Source organism: Panthera leo, chromosome E1, assembly GCF_018350215.1.
Source record: "Panthera leo isolate Ple1 chromosome E1, P.leo_Ple1_pat1.1, whole genome shotgun sequence".
In the NCBI taxonomy this organism is placed as follows: Eukaryota; Metazoa; Chordata; class Mammalia; order Carnivora; family Felidae; genus Panthera; species Panthera leo.
Window position 1 is genome coordinate 60,863,007 of NC_056692.1, and position 24,353 is coordinate 60,887,359.

At 50.9% G+C, this 24,353-nt stretch overlaps 1 protein-coding gene across 1 annotated transcript; it reads right to left on the reverse strand.

Moving 5' to 3' along the window:
- Positions 1–675: 675 nt before the first annotated feature.
- Positions 676–23,604, reverse strand: WDR45B (WD repeat domain 45B). Its single transcript, XM_042916109.1, has 10 exons — positions 23,413–23,604; positions 16,875–16,949; positions 11,159–11,260; positions 8,234–8,321; positions 7,115–7,209; positions 4,592–4,782; positions 3,953–4,038; positions 3,220–3,321; positions 2,393–2,514; positions 676–2,036 (listed from the first exon to the last, which is right to left on the reverse strand). Exons 1-10 carry the CDS (start codon positions 23,477–23,479, stop codon positions 1,930–1,932), a joined length of 1,035 nt encoding a protein of 344 aa, XP_042772043.1. The 5' UTR covers positions 23,480–23,604; the 3' UTR covers positions 676–1,929.
- Between the last annotated feature and the right edge of the window lie 749 nt (positions 23,605–24,353).

Genomic DNA, 24,353 nt, shown 5'->3' on the forward strand with positions numbered 1-24,353 from the left:
CCCAAGGGGTAACTCCAGGAGGCACACCAGGGCCCCGTGCAGGATAGCCTGGCCCTGTGGCTGCAACTCCGGTGCCCCCTTGGCAAGGGCTCCCTCACACGTGGCCCAAACGTCCCTATCGTGTCACCGTATGGAGGAGGCAAGGTCATACCCGGAGTGGCAGAGCCAGGACTGTGATCTCACACTGGACCCTAACACGGCATGCCAGAACATTCCTGGGTTGTCTGGGGTACGGCCTCTACGCTGCCTCCCCCCAGCTCGGGAGCTGTCTCCCCCCAGCTCGGGAGCTGTCTCCGTGCACCGTGGCAGGTACAGTTGGATACACTAGAGTGACTGTGTCTAGGAAAGACGCAAACCAGTAATTGTGCTAGTGTGCAGGACGCGTCCCTCGCCCCCACGCAAGGTTCGGGCTCGAGCGTCAGATGAGTCAACACCACAGTGACCAGGCACCCGACGGGACGCGGGCGCCTCCCCGAGAGGAAGTCCTGCTCACCACCGCCACGGTGGGCTCAGCTTGCCTACCAGACGATAAAAACCGCTAATGAACACCTCCCTTCCCCTCTGCTCCCCAGGCGGGAACTCACACCCAGGGCCGCCCCGCGACAGGCAGCGGAGACCGATTCTAAAACTATGGTTCTGGGTTGGTAACATACAGTTCTTTTCCCTTGACGGATACAGAGTACGACAAAATTAGTCACTTTTATTTAAAAGAAACATTACAAATAAGTGCAAAATTAAATTTCATGATTAAATACACACAAAAGTATAACATGCATACTTTACACTGAAACCCACATACAAAGTTAGTTGATTACATGACAGTAAAAGAACAGGCAGAACAGAGAGCTGCTCCCGCAGACGTTTGCTACCTGAAATCAAAACCGTGAAGTTAGGTTTCTTGAAAGGGAATTTCAGCAAATTAAATACATACTTCTGGGAGTACTAACAACGTAGAGCCCATAACCTGTGTTAGTTACCACGTTAGAAAACGGTACCGCGTGCCTTTCCTTCCCGTTAGTGTACTGCTACTCTCCCCAACGACCGACCGACCGACCCGAGGCGACGGCCAGGGTCTCCTGCTCCTGCCCAGACGAGGCCTGCTTTGCCCAGATGCCCAACGCTTCCCTCCACCTCCTCCGGATTCCGTGACGCTTTTCTCGGGGACTGATTCTGAAAGTCTACACGTTACTGCTCCCGACACACAAGAGGGACACTCAGGAGACCGCAGGGCACACAGAGTGTGCTGCTCCTGCCTCCATCCCGAGAGAAAGACAGGGACGCGGGCACAAGCACGCGCACAGCCACGCCACAGGCTCACGACAGGCACGGAGACCAGGACGCGGGCTCACAGGGAGATGCCCACCCTGTGTTCTCCAACACGGCTGTGTCTCTTCGTGTTCAGACAGGAGAAGGAATCCCCTTCTCCTTTTCTAAGGCAAGCTGCTGGTATTATTATTCTATTGAAAAATCTGGTTGTAATGTAAGAACTAACATTTACACAGTTGCTCATTTCCCCACTACAGACTCAGTAAAAATGATGGAATCTGTTGCCAAAACAAATTTCGATTTGTCCACCGTTTTCTCAACCCAGTCCCTATGTGTGTACGGAGCCCCCAGGTGCACGGGGGGAAGAGGCGGGGGGCGCGGCGGAAGCACGAAAGCATCAGAGCTGAACTAAAGGAAACAGGCCAGCAGCCGGGCCCGGGCTGCTCACAGCCACGTGAGTGTCTACGCTGCCTCGATGATTATTCCTTCTTTAATACTGGAAATGGGAAGCCCTGCTCAGGAAAACAGACAACCACAGAATGGCTTCAGGACCAAGGTCCCCGGGCAGTCCTGCCGCCGGCACCAGCCCCGGGAGTCTGAAGGGCACACTCAGCGCTTTGGCGGCGGTCGGCCGTGGCTGTTGATTGCACTCCTGACGGAGAGTCACAGCTTGTCATCGGTCATTTCTAGAAACTGCGCGTAGACGTCCCGGATGCACTCCCCCTTGGGGTTGAATAGGAATTTGTAGTAGCTGCCGTCTGCACAAATCGCTGAGACAGAAGGAGACCGTTTTACTCGTGTGTTTCTTCCCTCAAAGTTCAAAGCAAACAGACCTCACTGAGAGGAACTGTGAACGGCCCTGCTCTGAGCAGCCGCTCAGGGTGACTGTGGGCGACAAGGGACCTCGTTCCTGGCTGAGCACACACGTGGCCAGGAACCCAACCTGCTCTAGGGTGCTTTGTGTTTCCCACTTACGTGCGGAGGGAAAACCTTGCCCCCACGTCTTCCTGGGAAACCCTAGAGGGCAGGGGGCTGGTGTCCCCCTACACAGCTGTGCAGACCCTGAGTGGGACCCCTGCGCCCCAGGAGAGCGAGCACGGGCCGGCCAGCGCCAAGGACCACTTACCGATGACAGCATTTGGCTCTGTTCCAAAGGCACAGATGCACGGAGAGCCTGAGGGAACCTGAAACTTGGAAAAACTCCACTTGGAACTGAAGTACTTTGGGAGGAAACTGGCTGAGGCCAGACTAGGAGGTGAGGGGACACAGAAAAGGGAGGAGAGAAAAGGCAGTTATGTTTCCATGACGAAGGTGAAACATGGCTCCCATACAGCCCGAACCCAGATACTTTAAATTCTACTTTTCCTTTTAGTTTTACTTCTCGCATGAAAAAGCTAAGCGCTTCCCAACGGCTTAAGATACACCCGGAAACCATCAGCACCAGAAGGTGCAGGTGTCTGCGGCCACTAAACGGATTTGCTGAACGTGACAATAGCCGCCAGGGCTCAGGTCCGAGTTCTAAACCACGGGAAAGGTGACTGGATCCTGGTCACACACTAAGCACCTAAAGACAAGCAAGCAGCGATGTCCCTTTTAGCATCAGGTACTGCGGACACTTGAACAGTGAGCGGGTTAGGGACACCAGCCCCCAGCAGTCAGAATCCCGGGTATAACTTCTGACTCCCACAAAATTTAACTCAGAGCCTACTGGCGACCAGAAGCCTTACCGATAACAAGTACGTTATTTGTACGTTGTGCGTCTTACTGTATTCTCACAATAAAGTAAGCCAGAGACAAGAAAATCCTCCAGAAAAATGCACTTACAGCCCTCTGCTGTACCCGTGTGCACGTGGCCCGCACTGACTCTCAGGGCGTCAGGTGGGTGGTGGATCGGGGCTTCGTTCCGAATGTGCCTGAGGGAGGGACCAGTCCTTTCAGCTCTGGGAAACCTACCTGGACTGTTTATTCCTTTTTGGATCTTCGGCAGCAAAAATGTGCACTGTGCCGTGGTCACTGGACACGCAGATGAGGGACGCATCCGGATTGAAGTTGATGCTGCAGAGGAATCAGATGAAGCTCTGGTTTCATGTGGATGCAGCGGAGCCCGGCCCCAACCTCAGCGCCACAGCACGCGAGCCGGTGCCTTGAGCCTTCCGGAATGAATTCCGGAGAGCGATGTGAAGCACCAGCACCCCCGCCCCGGTGCTGTCCGTGGGACCACCCAGCGTGCCACAGCAGGGCCCCTCTTTGGGTGCCAGGGAGGGGAAGGGGCTTCCCGTAAACCCACCCTGAGGCCCTGTCCTGCCCCCCCCCCCCCCCCGGGCTGGAAGGGCCGTGAGAGCAGACAGGAGGGCCCGCCACTGCGGGGCTGCATGGACACACGCCCTGAGTTCATGTAAGAAGTCCATGTTTATCTCACAAACCCGAATGCTGCTCAGCACCTGCCAAGGCCACAAATGCAAAGAAAGAACCACCCACGTGGGGAACTGCCACCGCAGTGCCACCACCACCACAGGGCGCCCAAGTGACTACAGGGGAGCTAACAAGGGCTCCAGTGTTTGCCTTAAAAGACCACAGCTTATCCTAGAGAGAAGCCGGAGCAGTGATGGGCTTTAGTCCTGACTCCCTCAGCCACACAGGCCCCGTATCGATGAGGTCGACCCCGGGCAGTGATGGGCCTTCTTACCAATAAATATTAGCTGCTTGGGATCCTCTTCGCAGTTCCTGGATCAAATGCCCTGATGAAGTATCAAATATTCTTATAAGGGTCCCCTTTGAAAAACAGCGAAGCGTTTTATTGTCATTCACCACTTTTTAGTTTTTTGAGACGAGAATCATACTCACAAACCCATCAGCCCATACAAGCCCTTCCCAAACCCCCCCACATGTAAAACTCAACCGGCTCCCTCTGTCCTGCTGGAGAATTCGCTGATAGCTGTCCAGCCCGAGAGTACCGGGTAGGAGCCAGCCCCCTGGGCACCAGCCCTCCACTAACCCCCTGCATCTCCCACCCTGGCAGATGCCTAAGCGACTGCCGCAGCCAGGCTAACCTGCTCCTGGAGCGGTCAGTTCTGTGCCTAGAGATGCCATTCTCACCAGGACACCCGTGGCCAGCTGGAAAAACTAACACTAACTGCTGCCAAACAGAGGAGGCTTCACCAAGTAAAAGGCTTTTCAACTGCAACGTGATTCCTGAGAGAAGGTGGCCGAGAACCCACAGGGAAGGGCCAGTTTTCTGCGGGGCCCCAAGTCAAGTCCCCGGAGTGCCAGGGCCGCTGCGGCAGGCACTCGGCTCCATCAAGGAAGGGACAGGACACACGCTTACTTTCTCAGATGCGGTCGCAATTCTTGTTCCCTGCAGGTTGAGAGCAATGCAGCTCAGGACGCCCTCGTGGGCAGGAATGTCCACGGGTGGCTTCTCGGTGCTGGCCAGATCCACGAGCTGCACGTGGCCCGTGTGGGTGCCCGGGAAGGCCAGGAGGGAGTTGTTACTGTTGGGGCACAGGACGCAGAGGCCTGATCGGAGACGGAGAAAACCCATCAGGGACTCATGACTCTAAAAGCCACCACTTTCCCCAAATAAAACTTGCTCTCTGCCCTGTAGCTCTCAAGAAAAAACAGTAAGACTTCTCTATGGGTTTCCATTTATATCAGAATCACAAAATCTTTTCACTGTAAAGAGTATCAGAAGACAAAGCTAACTCCTGTGAGGCCGCCTCTTAACTGGAAACATCTGCTGAACTTGTTCTTGAATAAACTCTGTCAAATGTCTGTCTTCCGTGGTGCCAGCTACTGACAATACAAAACTGTGAAATCTAAAAACTCCATTAACAATTGCGTAAAACAACCAAAAAACTTGGGGATAAGTTTAACAGTGCCTGTATGAGACACTGCAACACGTTGTAAAAGAAAACCAAAGGTCTGACAGACGGAGAGAGCCTGATCTGATCTACTGCGGTCACAGTCACAGCCACAACCTACGTCCCCCTGCAGGGTCGCGTGGTCACAATTACAGCCTCTGCAGGCTTCCTGAAGAAAGGTGATACTGAAAGTTATAAGGAACAGCAAGGCCAAAGAGTAGCCAAATTTTCTTGTAAAACAAGAACAAAATCGGAAGACTTACACTACCCAATTTTAAGAATTATTTTAGAGCTGCAGAAATCAAAGCAATATGGTACTGGCTTAAAGACATACCACTGGAACAGAATAAAGAATCCAGAAAAATCTTACACTTACGTGAGTAACAAAAAAAAAGTCTTCTTAACAAATGGCACTAGAAACTGGATATTCACATCGCAAAATACAAATCTGGGCCTGTGCCTCATGCCATGCACAAAAAATGGATTAAAGATGTAACTTAAGATCTAAAGTTCCTAGAAGAACATGTAAATGAAAACCTTTGTTTTGCACAAAACCACAGACATACTGAAGTTATCTGCAGAAGTGGTAACAAAGAGCCTTATCTAGAACGTACAGAGAACTACAACTCAGAAGATGAGGAAAGGAAGTGAAGACCCCTCATAAAAGATACCAGAATGGCGATAAGCCACATCACCGTCCTCAGAGAAATGTAGAGGACACCGCGGGAGACACTATTACCAGCCCCAGGTTACAAAGAGGGACACAGACACGTGCCGAGGCAAGGCCTGCTCCAGCTGGAGCTCTCCTGGATCACCAATGGGGACACCAGAAGACACAGCCAGACCGTAACTACAGCGGGACCCCGCCACAGTGCTCTTCAGTATTTAGCCAAGAGAAATAAAACTCTACCTCCACGCAAAGACTCGTACGTGAATACTCACAGCAACTTCCGTCCGTAACAGCCAAAACACTGGTGTGGATAAACAATCTGGTATGTCCACACTATGGAATGTTACTTAGCAAGGAAAACAAGCATATCTACTGAACACATGGAGAAATCCAAAAAGTACCGTAAGACACCAAGCACATCTGAAAAGGCACAATTGGAAGGACAGGTGGGCAAGGGGACCGCCTGAAGAAAAGCTTTTGGGTGACGGTACCGGTTTGTCTGCACTCTGGTGGTAGTTACACAAGTGACTGCAATGACTAAATATTACCAAATAATAAACTTGAAATGAGTGAGCTTTAGGGGCGACCATGTGGTTCAGTCGGTTAAGCACCTGACTCTTGATTTCGTCTCAGGTCATGATCCCCTGGTTTGTGAGATCGAACCCCATGTCAGGCTCTGTGCTGATGGCGCGGAGCCTGCTTGCAATTCTCTGTCTCCTTCCGCACCTTCCCCTCTCAAAAATAAATAAACATTAAAAAAAATGAATGAGTTTTATGTGTATTAGACCTCAATAAAGCTAGAATTTAAAAAAACTAAAAACTTTAAAAAGAAATTAAGATGCTATAAGGAATAGCAAAGTCAGTCACCTGTAATCCCTGCTCCAAAACAAAGGAGGGAAGAAAGTCCCTCAGAACTCAGTAAAACCCCAAAACCGCGGCCCACCAAGGAGCTCCTGAATGGCTGACAATGACCGTGAAAAACTCCCTCAACCTCCACTCCCCCCACTCCCCTGCCCCATGACTGTGATACAAGAGGGTCTCAGAGGCACTGCCTACCAGGCCAGTCTCTGGAGTGAGCACGTGGCCGGGAGAGCTCTCCCAGGAGGAGGTGGCGTGGACCGAGGGAAAGGGTGAAGAAGGAAAAAAAGAGGAGCCTGTGTCCGTCAGGGTTCGCCTGATGTGCCTCAGGACCCATCTCACCAGAGCAATGCCACTCAAATAAAGACCGGCCGGAGGACAGGGCACCAAGCACAGGTCTGCGTCCACCTGGACGGAACATGAAGAAGCCAATTCCCATCGCTGACTCTGAGTTTCTTACCTTTAGGGTTATAGCAGGTTTCAAAGACATGCAACTGATGGGGATTATGTGTAAATGTAAACACCTTAATCATGGAGTCCAAGACAACCACAATTCTGGAAAGAAAAAAACAATCAAGATTCCTATTCCCAAAAGTGAAACTCAAGCATTCTGTGACTTCTGTTCTTATCATTTTGAAGCTTAGAACAAACACCACATACAAAAGCATCCCTCTTGAATCAGAACCCCTTGCAGGTGTGATCTTTGGAGGTCACCAGTGAGCACCGAGGGGTGTGGCAGGCGCTGACGAACGAGAACCTCCTACCTGGCTGCAGGCTGCCCAACGACCTTTCTGAGATTTAAAGACATTTTTGTATAATATTTCACCCAGAGTAAGAACCAAGTAGCAATCACAGGGCAGAAATCATTTCTCTATACGGTCTTAGATATGTCTTGACAATTTAAAATGTTGGGAAGATCCCTATTTGGCTCCAGTATTCGCATTATTAAAGGGCCCTAGAGACCGACATTCCTGGAGGTCACAAACCTAAGAGTGCAGGTCTGACAGTCGCTATTGCATTCACTTTGTTCAGCACCTCTGCCCTCCCACACTGAGGATATGAATCATACCACATTAAGATCCAAATTAATGAAACTCCAGTAAGAACTTCTCTGTTCTCCTGAGGGCCACGAGGACAACAGCTCAGAGAAGCGACTTCCAACAGGTAAGATCAACGTCACCTTCTCACTGGGGAGTCTCCCAATTTTCCTTTACCTTCAAAGGGGACATTTACTGAGGCAGCCTTTGGAAAAGCTGGACTCAGAAGGGGGCAAGTCCAGGCTCCCCCTGGTTCCCAGTGGGAACATGCTGGACGGGGACAGGTCTCTGAAGGCCTGAGCGCCACCGGGGGCTGCCGGCCTTGTCCACTGACAAACCGCTTCTATGCCAGCCCTGGAAGCCCATAAAACTCACACCTTCTTTGCAGCAATACAAATAACCCTACGTCCTTTGGTCATGAACTACCATCATCACATCTGAATACAACGTTTTCCTAAACACACTTTTTTCCTTCAGTATGAAGCATTTTAGACGTTTCCAGAGAAAGCAACTAATCCACTTTTAAAACTTAGCAAACCTACCGATCTCGCCGCAGTTTGACTGCTTTGACTTCTGTAGAAAACTCTATTTCAATAACAGTCTTCTTTTTCAGGTCATCCCAGATCATCACTGAAATTTCAGAGAGAACTTATGGGTACACCAATAAAGGAAGGGCACTCTGAAGGGGTCCTTCCCCCTCATTCATCTCCGAGCAGGTGGACGTGCCGCTCTCCTGGTGCCCGGTCACACACGCCGGACGCCTGCGCTCCACCACTCGCCACGCTGTCTCTGGTAGCAGGGTGTTCACGCACCCGCCCCCCTTCCCTTCCAGTACCCGGCCGGCTCCACACCACCCCCTGCAGCCAATCTCCCTCCCCCGCCCTCGTGTACACGTACGCACACAGACACGCACGCACACACGCACGTGCACGCACAGACACGCACACACACCTCCTCTGCCAACCTCGCCTAGTTTTCAGGCGAACCTCCCCCACCCTCGGTTCCACTGGACTGAGCCAAAAGCAGGCCCACCCACAGTTACTGCTCACGTGCTAGACACACCTGAATCAAGAAAAGAAAGGCTTCAGTTTGAACGGATAAAAAAGCAGGGCCAGGGATTTCTCTCACCCCCACCCCACCGTGCCTGCTCTTCTCACACCGCGGTGCTTTATGATGTACTAGCCGTCTGCATCCCCAGGGCCAAGGACACGTCCAGACCTCTAAGGAGACAGAGAGCGGCCAGCCCTGTGCCGGGGAAGAGGTGGGGGTACACAGACAGTCTCCATCTCCTCCATCGGTCTCTTGCAAAGCTGTCTAGGAAGGGTGTGAGGTGAGGGAAAGTAAGCTTTCTCAGTAGGTCACGGGCCAGGTGGCCAAGAGTGGAAGGGAAGGAATGTCTCCCCCGAGGTCCTGACACCATGGCCAGCTCGAGTCCTGGAGGTGGAATTCACACGGAAGTTTTGCCAGAGGGACTCAGTAACCTCAATTTCAAATCAAGAGATAACACGTAGAACAACCAAACTTTCGTCAAATTATTCACTAATGAAGAGGTTAAAACTAACCCTTCAAAACTGAAGCAGATTTCTGTTCTTACTCCTTTCAAATACCATCTTGGATTGGTAAATCCCTTCATTCAACAAATCCTGACAGTGGGCTCCTCCTCAAAGGGCAACGAAGCACCAGCACGTTAAGTGGGACAGAAGCTCAGTCAATGGACTCACCTCACTGAAAGAACAGCCTTCTGGAAAAAGGGCACGTCTACTCTTGAACTCATAAAGCAGGTCAAAAGTAAACTTTTCCTGGTCTGCAACCTAACACCAAAAAGCCTCTGGCCCAAACCAGACAGAACCCAAAGATGAGCCACATCAAGGGTGTCACAAATCCACATGAACTCTATTTTCAGAAATTTCTCAGGGTGCCTCAGCGGCTTCATCAGTTGAGTGTTTGACTCTTGATTTCGGCTCAGGTCACGACCTCGAGGTTCGTGGGTTGAGCCCCACATTGGGCTCTGTGCTGACGGTGCAGAGCCTGCTTGGGGTTCGTTCTCTCTCTCTCTCTCTCTCTCTCTCTGCCCCTCCCCTGCTTGTGCTCTCTATCAAAAATAAATAAATAAAACAAAGTTAAAACAAAATTTCTGGAAACAGCATGAGAAAGGCCTAGGGCCAGCAGCTTGATTTCTCACTCACAAAAGGAAAGTGACCAGACCCAACGCCCTGAGCAGTGAGAAAAATCCAAAGACCTGAGTTGACGTTCAATTCCCCACGGCCTCCAAGGGTTGTGAGCTGCCTTCCTGGTGTGCCGGAAATCTGAAATGTTCTGTGCAGGATTTTGCACGTCTGTCTTTTAATATAGTTCCCAACAGCAAAAGGTACATCCACTAATTCTGAAGTTCTTCTTCTGTCCTCCGAGCTCCTGACTCAAAAGAGCAAAAAAAGCCTCCCTGATCTGCCTGAACAGCACCGCGCGGTCTCAGCTAGAACTGTCCCGGTCACACTGTGGCCACCAGTCTGCTCCAGTCCTGTCTTACTGTGTTTCACAAACATCCTTCACGTTTTGACACCGTGTGTCTTAACGTGTAACTATGAAAGTATTAAGAGTAAATTCAGGAAGTGATTTTGACATTATTGACAAAAAATTCTTAATCTTACAAAAGCTTAAACAGACCAAGTTCTTTTTTAAAAAATGCCTTCAGCACTCTACAAAAAGTAAATTTAAATTTTCCTCAAAATTTCACAGGGCGCCTGGGTGGCTCAGTCGGTTGGACGTCCGACTTCGGCTCAGGTCAGGTTCTCATCACCTATGCTGACTGCTCAGAGCCTGGAGCCCGCTTCGGATTCTGTGTCTCCCTCTCTCTCTGCCCCTCCCCCACTTGTGCTCTGTCTCTGTCTCTCTCTCTCAAAAATAAACTTTAAAGCCAGACTTTTACACTCCCATTTCTTTGCGCACACGTGCACACACACACAGGTTTACATACACACACAGACTTACATATACACACAGGTTTACACACACATCAAAACAACACCCTTCAACCTAGAGCCAAGGGCCAAGGTGGTTTTGGCAACAAAATCAATGTTTCTGTGACTCAATGGCTCTTTTAGGAAAAATAACCTTACTACACCTTGCTTTAAAAAGAACTCGTAACATTCAGGATACCAACCCACAGCTGAATGCTCTGAACAAAATGGGGTCCAGAGGCATAGCACGACCATACATATTTAGCCGACGTTAATCAACAAGCATGTGCTTTTTGTTGATAAGAACAAGTGACCCTTGTCACACACTTTTCCTGGGAGTGGCAGGAGACAAGACTCACTCTTTCTAGATGCTTCTTGTTAGCGACCAGTCCTTCATACTTCATAGGCTACCAGGGAAGAGCAAACGTAGACACAAACACAAAGACGTTCTAGACAGTTCCAGACATCACTACACACGAGGCATGGTTAGGAAGCACGCAACCACTTTACCTTTGTTAGGAGGGTATTTTGGCTTTTTCCCACCACCGACTAAGGCTAAATAGTTGCAGCGAAACAACATTTCAACATGGCCGACTCCTCCTTCTAGAAATTCTGAAATGATAGTAAAAACAAGTTAGTACGTGGATCTTACAATTTAAAAAGAGACAAGTAAACAGTGCAGATGTAGCAGTCGGCATTTACATATCTGACTGTATGTGTCTGTACAGAGATCTCTGACTGCTGTCAGCGACCAGACGGGTGGCTGGTGGGGACAGGGAGCGAGCCGGGGGCTCTGGACTCCTCTCCGCAGCCGGTCCCCATGAGCCACGCTTCTGCTCTAAGTGCGGAGCACACAGCACCCTAACAAGCCAATGCACCAAAATGTATGAAAGGTCTAAACTCGTATTTTAAGGGGCAGCAAGACTTCTAAGCTCTAAGAAAACACACTAATTGCTTTCATACAAAAGCAGTTTACCACTTTAAACACCTCTTCCACTGAAGTCTCAAATGCTCAAAAATGTCTGTGAATTACATGAAGAGGAAACTGCCAGCAGATTTTCAGAACTCCTCAACAGAAGAGGACGAACAACGCTCGCTCAGGGAAGGCGATGGGGACCTGCTGAGAGTCTGGGGCTCACAGAAGCAAACCCCACTCTGGACCATTTATTTATTTATTTTTTTTTTACATTTATTTATTTTTGATAAACAGAGATAGAGCACTAGTGGGGGAGGGACAGAGAGAGAGGGAGACATGGAATCCGAAGCAGGCTCCAGGTTCTGAGCTGTTAGCACAGAGCCCGACACGGGTCTGCACTCACAAACTGCGAGATCATGACCTGAGCTGAAGTCAGACGCTCAACCGACTGAGCCACCCAGGCGCCCCTGCACCGTTTCTATTACAGAACACAACCAGCCCATCCAGTTCTCTCCAGCTCTCCACTCTGGTCAGCAAGGACCGGAGCTCCTGGCACCGTGAGGGCACAGCAAAGGGCAAGTGAGGAATCAGAGCCTCTGAAAGTCAGAAGTTAACACAAGATCAACTTCTACCTGCTCAGTCATGGCTTTCCAAGATGATTCCTAAGCTCGTCAGCTCACTCTTGTAAAGTTCAAGGGCTCGTAGAAACCCTAGAAAGGACGAACTATCTACTTGATGCTGAGCAACATGGGATTGAACTGCACGGGTCCACTTATATGCAGATTTTTTTTTTATAAATGCAGTCAGATACTGTAAATGTATTTTCTCTCATGATTTTCTTTTTTTAAGTTTTATTTATTTAAGTGATGTCTACAGCCAATGTGGGGATCAAACTCATGATCATGAGATCAAGAGTTGGGTGCTCTACTGACTGAGCCCTTCTTACGATTTTCTCAGTTAACGTTTTCTTTTCTCTAGCTTTACTGTATGAATACAGTACAGGATGCATATAATGTACAAAATGTGTTAAATTGACTTTATGTTATCAGTAAGGCTCCTGGTCAACAGTAGACTATTATCAGTTAAGTTTTTTGGGGGGTCAAAAGTCACAAACAAATTTTCGATTATAGGGGGGAGTGGGGTGTGTGTGTGTCATCACCCCTAACCGTGTTGTTCAGGGTTAACTATACAAGCATCTGGTGTCTTTTTTCTAATTTTTCCCCTTCAGATAAAATCCTTTAGGTATCATTAATGAGTCAAATATGTGAAACGAACACATTTTGCTAAATTACCCTACAAAAAGATCCTACCAACTTAAACTGTACCGTTAAGGTTATGAAGCAAGGTCATGGAAAGGTCTGCTTCTCCACGCCTTCAGCAAAGCTACACGCTAACTTGCTAACACCCCCTCATGGTAATCGGTTCACCCCCCTCCACTTCCCGTGCCTCCCGTTTCCCTCTAGGCCCTTCATCTCGGACGTGCTGGGGTGACCACATGAGCACGAAGTCCATGTGAACTTCTGTGACATTAGACAAAAGCAAGGATTAAAAAAAAAAAAAAAAAAAAAAAAAAAGCAAGGATTAAGGCCCCAACCCACTGTCAGGTCAGGCAGGCTGCTGGACTGGGTAACGTCGGGAACTGTGCACAATAGGTCACCTCTTATTTCCAGATACTTGGTGGGTCACACTCCTATTCACGACTGTACCCCCAGCCCCAGTGTAGCACCAGACACTGGAAGGCATCTGACCACCACCCACGGGGCCCAAACACAAGCAGCCCTCACCTGCACTCCACCTCAGGCAGGTGGTGTTCTTTCTAGGTCTCTGTCTCCTCTCTACTTCCCCACTTATGGCTGCCAACATCACACGTGTGAACACTGGTCACAGGGAGGGAACAGCGGGTGGCACTGCAGACGGGAAATCCTCTGAGCCCTCTGCCCACCTTGCAGACTGTGCAAGCTCGCTAAGCATGAGCTGTACAGGTTCCAATCATTTCCACATTGCGGGACAGTTGTGTTTCCAAATGAATAGTGAAGGTAACTTTCCACTAGTACTCCGTGTCTCTATAAATCACTCACTGGGTACCATATTTTATCCAAATTTATCATTCTTGAACCTTCTTTCTAGCATACGCTCAGATGTGAATCCGAGTCCTACACTGGGACCCCACAGCATTATTATGAACACCCTCCCCGGGGCCCCACGGCTTTGGTGGAATGAAGCAGAGCCGCAAACCCGCCACTCCAGGTGTGAGACGCAGCACCTACAACACACGCCTGGGAGGGACGGAGGGAGGGGAAAGCTCCCAGTCCCTGCCAGCGGTGGGCACACCTGGAAGGGACAGGGCAGGGCCAGTCTCACCTAGTCAGTGCCAGTCACACTGGAGGTAAAGCTGACAGCCCCAATTGGGGGGGGGGGGGGGGGGGGGGAGAGGGTGTGACCACTAAAATGCAGGCACGCTTCCTTCCTCCTCATTGAGGAAAGGAAACCACCAAGATAAAACAGGAACAAGGTCCAGCCTGTCTTCTGTTGAGTTGTAAGCTGCCAGAAATGCAGACCAACCGGCAAGTGCACAGGGGTGGGGTGGCTTCATTAAAATACACCTTGAAGGGGAGCCTGGGTGGCTCAGTTGGTGAAGCATCAGACTCTTGATTTCAGCTCAGGTCATAATCTCACAGTTCGTGAGTTCGAGCCCCACATCGGGCTCTGCATTGACAGCATGGAGTCTGCTTGGGTTTCTCTCTTCCTCTCTCTCATGCTTGCACTCTCTCTCTCAAAACAAACAAACATTAAAAATAAATAATAGGGGCACCTGGGTGGCTCAGTCAGTTAAGTGTCTGACTTTGGCTCAGGTCATGATCTCGCGGTTTATGGGTTCAAGCCCTGCATCGGGCTCTGTGCTGACAGCTCGGAACCTGGAGCCTGCTTCAGATTCTGTGTCTTCCCCTCTCTCTGCCCCTCCCATGCTCATGCTATCTCTCTTAATAAATAAACGCTAAAAAAGTTTTCTTTTTAATTTTTTTTTTTTATTAGCGTTTTATTTATTTTTGAGACAGAGAGCAACAAGAGCATGAACGGGGCAGGGTCAGAGAGAGAGGGAGACACAGAATCCGAAACAGGCTCCAGGCTCTGAGCTGTCAGCATGGAGCCCGACGCGGGGCTCGAACTCACAGACTGTGAGATCATGACCTGAGCCAAAGTCGGACGCTCAACCGACTGAGCCACCCAGGCGCCCCAAAAAAGTTTTTTAAAAAAATAAATAAATAAATAAATAAATAAATAAATAAATAAAGATGCACCATCCAAAAGCTGTCCCATAGTTCAGCAGAGCAGCAAGAGGGAATGATACATGCCGTCAGCACGAACGACAACAGCAAACCCTTCTAGAACTCAGACTCTTAGATGGTTCCTGTCTACCTTTTTATAAGAAATCCTGAATTTGCTATAAAAGTTTCACCAATTAGGAGACAGCTGTCAATATACTGCTAATGATTCAACTTTGAAACTTTGAACTCCAAGTTTCTGGGTCACTCTAAGTAAAAAGTATCCTGAGATGTGCAAGTCAAACTGTTTCAAAGTACTTTGTAACTATTTATCCATACAAAGGAGAGTTGTCTTAATTCACTAAGCAACCAAAAGTAAGTAAAAGTCAGAGACTTAGAAGGCTGCCAGGAGACTCCCATCACCGGCCTGGACCTCTCGCGGATTCATTCTCTAAGAGCACAATACTGCTGGGCTGAGAAATTATGAGCACAAGCTTACACAGCAATAAATATGTGTGCGAGGCACTCCTCTGTGTATCTTAAGCATTCTAATTCAGTGATCTTCACAATAACCTTAGAAAGTAGACAGTTACCACCTTAATTTCACACAAAGAAAGTGAAGCCAGGAGAAGGTGAGGCACCTGCCCAAGGCCACACAGCCGCCTAGTAAGGGGGGCAGAGCCAGATTCCACCTCAACAAGGAGGGTCCGGTATCTAAGCCCTTACCTACCCGCCACACTGTCTTTCTCTAATAAATTAAAGTCATAGACCTCCACTTATAAAATAAACTCCTAGATAATAAAGCACCACTTATTGTCTTACACGGCAGCGTAGTCGTACAAAGACTGTACTTGACAAAGGGATTCCACTGCCGGAAAGATTTCTGGAAATCCTTGATGTTGGGTTACTAGTTGTGAAAATGGAAGGGGGGCTATCTCGTGGAGCACCAAGATACAGGAACTTCCTCTTACAAATAAGAAACAGTTCTAGCGGCAAAAAAATCTAGCATCTGCAATGAACGAAAACCAAAACCCGAACTGCAGGGAAAAAAAGGGATGTTTCTCATTTTCTATGATTTGTCCAAGATCTGTTCATCTGTCAGCAGTGCTTGATTCTCCCAGCAAGTAAAGACCAGGAGACACCAAAAGCTTAAGAAAAATACATTGGGGAAAGAAAAACTGAAAAAAAACTCTACCTGTAAAATTAACATTTTTTCCTGTCAAACAGTAAGACCATTATCTTAATATTACCAATAGAAGTCCTGATTCTATTTAAGTTCACTTGGAAGCTTCTGAAAACTTGTATTCCACAAAAACATAATTTAAGGCACTGAAATAAGTAAACAGAAGCAACTATAATTTATTGCTACAGATAATATTTCCTAAGTGGTCATTTAGCAAGAGTTAGGCATCGGGGCGCCTGGGTGGCTCAGTCGGTTAAGTGCCAGACTTCAGCTCAGGTCATGATCTCACGAGTTGTGGGTTCGAGCCCCACATCAGGCTGAGCTGGCAGCTCAGAGCCGGGAGCCTGCTTTGGACTCTGTGCCTCCCTCTCTCTCTGCCCCTCCTCTGCTCGCGCTCTGTCTCTCTCTCTCTCAAAAATAAACATTTTAAAAAATTTAAAAAAAAATTTTTAAAAACAAAGAGTTGGGCATCCCATGTGCTGAATTCAACCATCGTGTGAGCTGTCTGCAATTTCACGCTCAGCAGGACGAGTGAAGACAGCCTGCCTCAACCACACTGTGCTCTTCAGGACAGCCAGCAAGAACTGAAGACAGGGCAGACACACGCGAGTTTCAAAGTTCACATTCACCAGAGAAACCAGCGTCGGGCCACGCCCAGTGCATCACCGCCGGATCCTGGCCCCACAGAGCCGGGCACTAGTGTCAACTTGAAGAAAGAAGAGGACAGCCCCATCCAGGCTGACGCAGGGCCAAGAACCTCCTATCTACCTCCCAAACCAGCCCCTCCCCCATCGGTAAGGGAAAATGTCGATTCTTTGAAGGTTAGGAAACAGGAGAAACCAGGAAATGTCAGTCACTCCTTACCTTGCTTCTCTTTTTCCTTCAGTGGATCAGTGTTATAGACCCGGAATCCGTTTTCCATCCCACACGCAAAGCATCCTGAAGTGTGAGAAAGGCCGGTTAATCATCTCAAAGGGGTCCCAGCTAAGCGCCCTGGGACTGGGACCGAACTGGCACAAGCAAGGGGTCCAGAGAGAGCAGCCGTTCCTAAGAGCTCCCGCAGATGCTCTGACCTCACGGGCGCAGTCTGCACACGCCACAACTATCTTCCTCAGGGCCGTGCGCACACGCGCGTGCGCACACACACGACATGCACAACCTAGCACGTTTCCAGTCTCTCATCTCACGCGGTAAAGAGCCTCCGGAATCCCTCCAACCTCCTGCTGCAGGGCTTTCTTCCCGAAGGCCAGCTCCGCCTGAACTCCTGGTTCCATGACAAGTCGGCCAGCTGCCGCCACGGCACATTTCCAACACCTGCCTCTCGCTAACACTCACCGCTGGCCTCCCCACCCTGCACACCCGTCTCCAGTGCTGTAGACCTGGAGAGGCGAGGACAGAACAATAAAGGCCACGCCTCCCGGAGGACAGCTGCAAGCGGGAATCCCAGCAAGCGTGGACACTCCAGACTGGAGCAGGGGCGCGGGCTTCCAGAAGGTGGCCTGAGGTCTCCCACGAACTCCTCCCACCTGTAGACAAGCTGAACCCTTAAAATCCTGTCAAGGTCACTGTGAGTCCAAATCACACACCAGGTTGTTAATGGTCCAATTAACCCCAATAAAACAGCCAACATGGTAGAAAACACCAAGTAGCAAGTGGGTGTAAGGGCATGGGAACTCTCAACCTGGTGGATGGCAAACCAGCAGAACCGCTCTGGAAAGCTGTTTGCGCCAGGTACTACAGTTGTCAACTCTGCTCCTTGGCGGATATACCTTGCAGAAATGACAACATATGCTCACCAAAGGCATGCATTCGACTGTTCACAGCAGTGCGATCATACACCATTAATAGCCAAAAACCGGGAACCTACCTAAATGCCCCCCTCAATGGTGGACTGAATTAATTGTGATATATTCACACACACAAAAACACTATGCATCAATGAGAATGATCTATAGCGATACTCAGCAATGTGGAAAATATCTCACAAACATCATGTTGAATAAAAAGAAGTCAGGAATAAGGGGAGTTTGGGTGGCTTAGTCGCTTAAGCATCCGACTTTGGCTCAGGTCATGATCTCCCGACTCATATGTTTGAGGCCTGCGTCGGGCTCTGTGCTGACAGCTCAGAGTCTGGAGCTGCTTCAGATTGTGTGTCTCCCTCTCTCTCTCTGCCCCTTCCCCGCTTGCACTGCCCCTCTCTCCCCCAAAAATAAACAAACGTTAAAAAAAGTGTTTTTAAACAAATCAGCAAGAATGATGTACAGAGACAAAACTAATCTAAGTGGCTGGAAGGATGGCCAGGCGTTAATGGTCCAGTTATGTTCAGGTATGTTCAGTTTCTTAACCTGGGTGCTAGGTTCAGTTTGGAAAGTCATCAGGTGAAGACAGGGCACGTGCACTTTTCTGTCAGTACGGCATACTTCAGTAAAAAGTTAGAAGGAAAAGTATTACAAACACCAAAAGTTGGAAACCCTCTCGGAGAAGGCCAGGCATCATCCTTGCTGTCTTCATAGGCCTCTTTCCCAGAGAGGAACCATCAGCCCAACAGCTGGTGACCCCACACACCCTTGGGTTAGCTCTAGTGGTGCAGAAACAGGGCGTCGGGATCCCTGAAAGGCATTCTTCTATAGACAGGCGCGCCTTGTTTCATTTTGCTGCACAGACATTACGCTTCTCACAAATCCATGATCTGTGGTGACCGTGCCTCAAGCAAGTCTGTCAGCACCATTTTTCCACAACCTTTGCTGGCTCAGGTCTCGGTTTCACATTCTACTAATTCTAGCAATATTTTGAACTTCTCCATTATTATATTTGTGATGGTGACCTGTGACCAGTGATTGTAAATCACCAAAACTCAGATGATGGCTAGCATTTTTTAGCAGTGAAATACTTTTGAATTAAGGCATGTACGTTGGTTTTTTAAGACATAATGCTACTGCACGCTGAACAGTAAACATGTATATGGTGTAAACGTAACTTTTAGAAGCACTAGGAAATCAAATAGTCATCTGACTCACTTTATTGTAACAGTCCCTCTACTGCGGTGGTCTGGGACCAAACCTGTAATGTCTCGGAGGTGTGTCTACACAGACTACTTACGTACAGCCCACATGCAAACACACCCCTATTTCCTGTAACCACAGTGAAGTAGCCCAAGGAAGTCAATCTGTGGCCTCAGGTCTAGGTCCAGGCAGGAGAAGCAAGTGCTATCTGTAGACAAGGGTACATACTCAAACATTTGTGTTTCCCAAAGGAATAGAGAGAAAAATAGCCAGCCAACTTAAAGAAATGTACATCTCGACACTTTAAGAGTCTTGAAGAACGCAGTGCAAATTATCTTTAGAAGTTCGAATATTTAAAATCATGAATGCCCTTTTAAAAATGTTTTCTGGTTCACCTGAAATGAATGTAACATTGTGTGTCAACTATATTTCACGTAAGAAAATTAAACAAACAAACAATGATTTCTAAGCCAAAAGTTGCAATGAGAGTTTAAAATGCTTAATGAAAATTAGGGGTAACTGTACGGATCGGTCGGTTAAGCGTCGGACTCTTAGTTTCGGCTAAGGTCACCACCCTGGGTTCCCGCCCTTATACGGCTCTGTGCTGACATCGCAGAGCCTGCTTGGGATTCTCTCTCCTTCTGCCCCTCCCCCATTTGTATTTGAGCTCGTTCACTCTCTCTCTCTCTCTCTCTCCCTCCCTCAAAATGCATAAACTTTAAAAAAAAATCGTGGGGGCGCCTGGGTGGCTCAACCAGTTGGATGACCCACTCTTGATTTTGGTTCAGGTCAAGATCTCGCAGTTCATGAGATCGAGCCCCACATCAAGCTCTGAACTGGCAGTACAGAGCCTGCTTGGTATTCTCGCTCTAAATAAATAAATAAACGTAGGGGCGCCTGGGTGGCTCAGTCAGTTGAGCGCCTGACTTCGGCTCAGGTCATGATCTCACAGTTCATGGGTTCGAGCCCCACACTGGGCTCTGTGCTGACAGCTCAGAGCCTGGAGCCTGCTTCGGATTCTGTGTCTGCTTCTCTCCTGCTTGCTCACTCTCTCTCTTTCTCTCTAAAATAAAACATTAATAAATAAACATTAAAAAGATAGATATTGAAACAAAAATACTCAGGGGCACGGGGTGTGCTCAGTTGGTTAAACATCCAACTTCAGCTCAGGTCACGATCTCACAGTTTGTAGGTTCGAGCCCCCCATCGGGCTCTGTGATGACAGTTCGGAGCCTGTTTCGGATTCTGTGTCTCCCTCTCGCTCTGCCCCTCCCCTGTTCACATTCTGTCTCTCAAAAACAAACATAGATTAAAAAAATTTTTTTAAGCTATGCAAAAGTTAAAAACCAGCGTAAGTAAAAACAAAATGTAATAAACTCAATTATCTGGCATAAATTTATATCATAGAGAATTAATCCGAAGATAACCAGAAGTTTAAGTGTAAGGCTTTTATTTTTTTCAAAAACACTAACTTTACTTACAAACTGTTACAATGAAATGAGCTGGGTTTACGCAAGGGTATTTTTTAGGCAACTGAAATAGATCCTTTTAAGAGCCACAATTGTATTTTAAAAACAATCTTTGGGGCACTTGGGTGGCTGAGTTAGTTAAGTGACTTTTTTGGCTCCGATTATGATCTCATGGTTGGTGAGCTCCAGCCCCGCATCGGCTCTGCTCTCTCACTGCAGAGCCTGCTTAGGATCCTCGGTCTCCCTCTTTCTGCCTCTTGTGCGCGCGCGATCTCTCTCTCAAAAATAAATAAACGCTAAAAAAAACTTTGATGAAATCTTTATAAAAATACTATAAACTTCACTGGTTCCTTAAATAGTATCACGAGTCTCAATTACTATACTGAAACGTAACACACAAACTCCTCACCCCACAGCAAGGCAAGTGGGCAAGAACGATCCTCTTGCACTAAATGACCTCAAGTCACCCAGCCTTTTTGCTTCTGTAAACAGGAAAGGCGTGGCCCAAGTGTTTACAGTCACCTCTCCCCTCCCTCACTGCTGGAGGACCACTCTTTCCACTGAAGACGGTTTTGAAGAGTTGTTGTATCACTGTTAATTCCGTACAGAGCTCTCGGTGGTTATCCAAACCCATTAAAACCCTACTGGCCTCGTCTGGTAATCAAACCCCAAAGCGTCCGACACCTGACCATAACTCTGTCCAACGTCCGACACCTGACCACATAACTGTCCAACGTCGACACCTGACCACAAACTCACGCCTCGTTCCTCGGGAACACGTTCTTCCACAATCCGTGCAGTCCTGCCCGCTGGAAACCAGAACTCGGCCCACAGCACACACGCCCCCACCATCCACCTGCCACCTCCTCCAAGAACCCCTCCACGAGCTCAGAGCCAGCTCCCCCCTCAAGAACCCCTCCATGAGCTCAGAGGCTGGCTCCCCCCCAAAAAAAACCCCTCCACGAGCTCAGATACCAGCTCCCCCCCCCACCAAAGAACCCCTCCACAAGCTCAGAGGCCGGCTCCCCCCTCAAGAACCCCTCCACGAGCTCACAGGCCGGCCCCCCCCCAAAAAAAAACCCTCCATGAGCTCACAGGCCAGCTCCCCCCCCAAGAACCCCTCCACAAGCTCAGAGCCAGCTCCCCCCTCAAGAACCCCTCCATGAGCTCAGAGGCTGGCTCCCCCCCAAAAAAAACCCCTCCACGAGCTCAGATACCAGCTCCCCCCCCACCAAAGAACCCCTCCACAAGCTCAGAGGCCGGCTCCCCCCTCAAGAACCCCTCCACGAGCTCACAGGCCGGCCCCCCCCAAAAAAAAACCCTCCATGAGCTCACAGGCCAGCTCCCCCCCCAAGAACCCCTCCACAAGCTCAGAGGCCGGCTCCCCCCTCAAGAACCCCTCCACGAGCTCAAAGCCGGCTCCCCCCACCAAGAACCCCTCCATGAGCTCACAGGCTGGCCCCCCCCTCAAGAACCCCTCCACGAGCTCAAAGCCGGCTCCCCCCACCCAGAACCCCTCCACAAGCTCACAGGCCGCCCCCCCCCCAAAAAAACCCCTCCATGAGCTCACAGGCCAGCTCCCCCCCCCCAAGAACCCCTCCAGGAGCTCAGAGCCTGCTCCCCCCTCCCCACCAAGAACCCCTCCAGAGCTCACAGGCCGGATTCCCACCAACCCCCCCCCCCCCAAGAACACCTCGACAAGCTCAGAGGCCGCAAGCAAGCTCGCCCTCCTCCCACACACATCTCGGGCCTACTTCCACCGCCCACCTGTGACACCACAGTCCACACCTGTGGACAGGTCGGACCTGACCCTCAGCGCCGGGCAGGGCGGGGGCGCAAGGTAAACACGCGCCGGCCGCAGCGAGGCAGCAGCGACCACTTAAATCGAGTTTCGCAAAAACGGGGCCTGCGGCACTTTCTCGGGTTCCCCTCAGAGACAAAACTTGCGAAGCTGGCACGCAAAAGCCCTCAGGAGTGTGTCCCCGGGCGGCCGCTGTCACCCGGCTCCTCCCGGAGGCAAAACCCTGGCTCCGCAGCGGGGGCAGCTCCTCGGATCCGAGTTCCTCCCCGCCCCTCCCGCCCGCACCCTGCGGGCCTTCCCGGACGCGGCTGCAGGGCTGGCTTAAACCACCCAGGGGGCCTCAGCTGGAGTCAAAACCGGGAGGAAAGCGCGTTTCCCCCCCAAGGCTTCCCCGACAACCAAGTCCTTTGGTTCCACTCGGCAAGACACGCGGGGGTAGCTCACGGGCACGCTCCCGGTAATCCGGCCGGAAAGGCGAGGGCGACCTCAGCCCGACCGGGTCGCTGGGCCGCGAGAATCGTCGAGAGGCCCAAGCCCGCAGCGGACAAGAAAGCAGGTGTTGTCAAGCCACCACCGCTTACGTGGAGACCCTAAACGAGGGCGGGAAAAAGCGCGGAGTTCCGAAGCAGACCCCAGTGTGCGCCGTGAGAAAAGCCCCGGGTAGCCGAAGCCGGTGGGAGCCCGCAGGGCCCTGAGCGAGTGGGTGCGGCCGCCGCCCGGAGCTCCACGGAAGTCCGGAGGGGAGCGACCCCCCCCCCGCCCGGGGTGCCGCCTCGGGGAGGGGGCCAGTGGGACGGGGACTTCAGGGGAGGCCAGGTCAAGGAGGGGGGGGGGGGGCGGTGGACGTGAGGGAAGGGGACCGGCCGGGTCGGAGGGTGTCGGGGGAGGGGTCAGACCCGGTGAGGAGCGTCCGGGATGGGAACTTGCCGAGCTGGCCAGTGTTCGGGGAGGGCCGGTTGGGCCCGGAGGGGAGGGCCTCGGGGGAGGGGCCCGGCTGAGTCGGGGGGGGGGGGGGTGCTCGTCGGGAAGGGACCTGGCCGGGTGAGGCGCGTGGGGGAGGGGCCGGCCCGATCCGGGGACTCCGGGAAGAGGCCGGGTCGGGGCCCGGACGCGCGCAGGGGCGCCCTCACCGTGGTCCTGGTTGAAGCCGGCGTAGAGCAGCCCGTTGCCGTGAGGGTTACACGGCAGGAGGTTCATGGCGCCGCCGCGAAGGGTCCGCCGCTCCTCAGCGCCGCATGTCCTCGGGGAGGCCGGGCGCTGGGGTCCGGTCTGTCCGGCGGAGGCCACCGCGCCGGAAGCGAGGGGCGGCCGTGCGTGCGTGCGCAGCCAGGGAGCCGCGGAGCGCCGAGCGCATCCACCTGGGCCGGGCCAGGGCGGTGAGGGAGCACCGAGTGCGTCACGTGCGAGGGGGCGGAGACCGCGTCGGGGGCGGGGCCTGAGCGGAGGGAGGCGGGCCGAGGCGGCGGAGAAACAGGTGCCGGCTTGGAGGAGATCCGAGGGCCACCCGCCTAGGAGGGAAGGGCGATTCACAGAGGCACCCGCGCCCCTCGCCGGCCTCGAGCAGGCGGGGCCCACCCCACAGGAATCATATAAATTAAGTGGAAGAGACTTTCTTTTAACTGAAAATATAAGTAAGTAAAAATAGTAACAATGCATTGTAGCAGAGAAGGGAGGGCGAATAGACCGAAGGATGGCCACTTGATGAGAAGGCTGAAATCAGAGCCATATGGCCACAAGCCAGCCGGTGCTGAGAACTGCCACCCACACCCAGGAGCCAGAAGAGTCCTGGAAAGGGTTCTCCCCAGACCCCCCAGATCACGAGAATGTGCCAGCAGCTTCTTGCTGGAGCCATCTGTTTATGGCAGCCCTAGGGAATCAGCCCGTTGGTAGCTTACAAGTCTTCAGGCAGAAGATGGGAGATGTGGGCCAAAATGAGTGCCGGGACCCTCACTGACTCCCCCTCTTAAGTGGCGGCGGGGGTGGGGGGGCACGTTCTCACCTCTGGGGCACAGACTGGGGTTTGAACCAGGGATGGAGGGCCTAGGCATTACATGTGTTAAGGGGAAAATTA

Bases quoted from the DNA above. Each gene is read 5' to 3' on its own strand.
- WDR45B (XM_042916109.1), bottom strand. From the start codon at position 23,479: ATGAACCTCCTGCCGTGTAACCCTCACGGCAACGGGCTGCTCTACGCC. The intron at 7,210-8,233 runs GTAGGTTTGCTA...TTTTCTTTCCAG, and splicing joins GTCAAACTGCGGCGAGATCG to AATTGTGGTTGTCTTGGACT. The intron at 2,515-3,219 runs GTAGGTTTCCCA...CTCACCTCCTAG, and splicing joins AAAAGGAATAAACAGTCCAG to TCTGGCCTCAGCCAGTTTCC.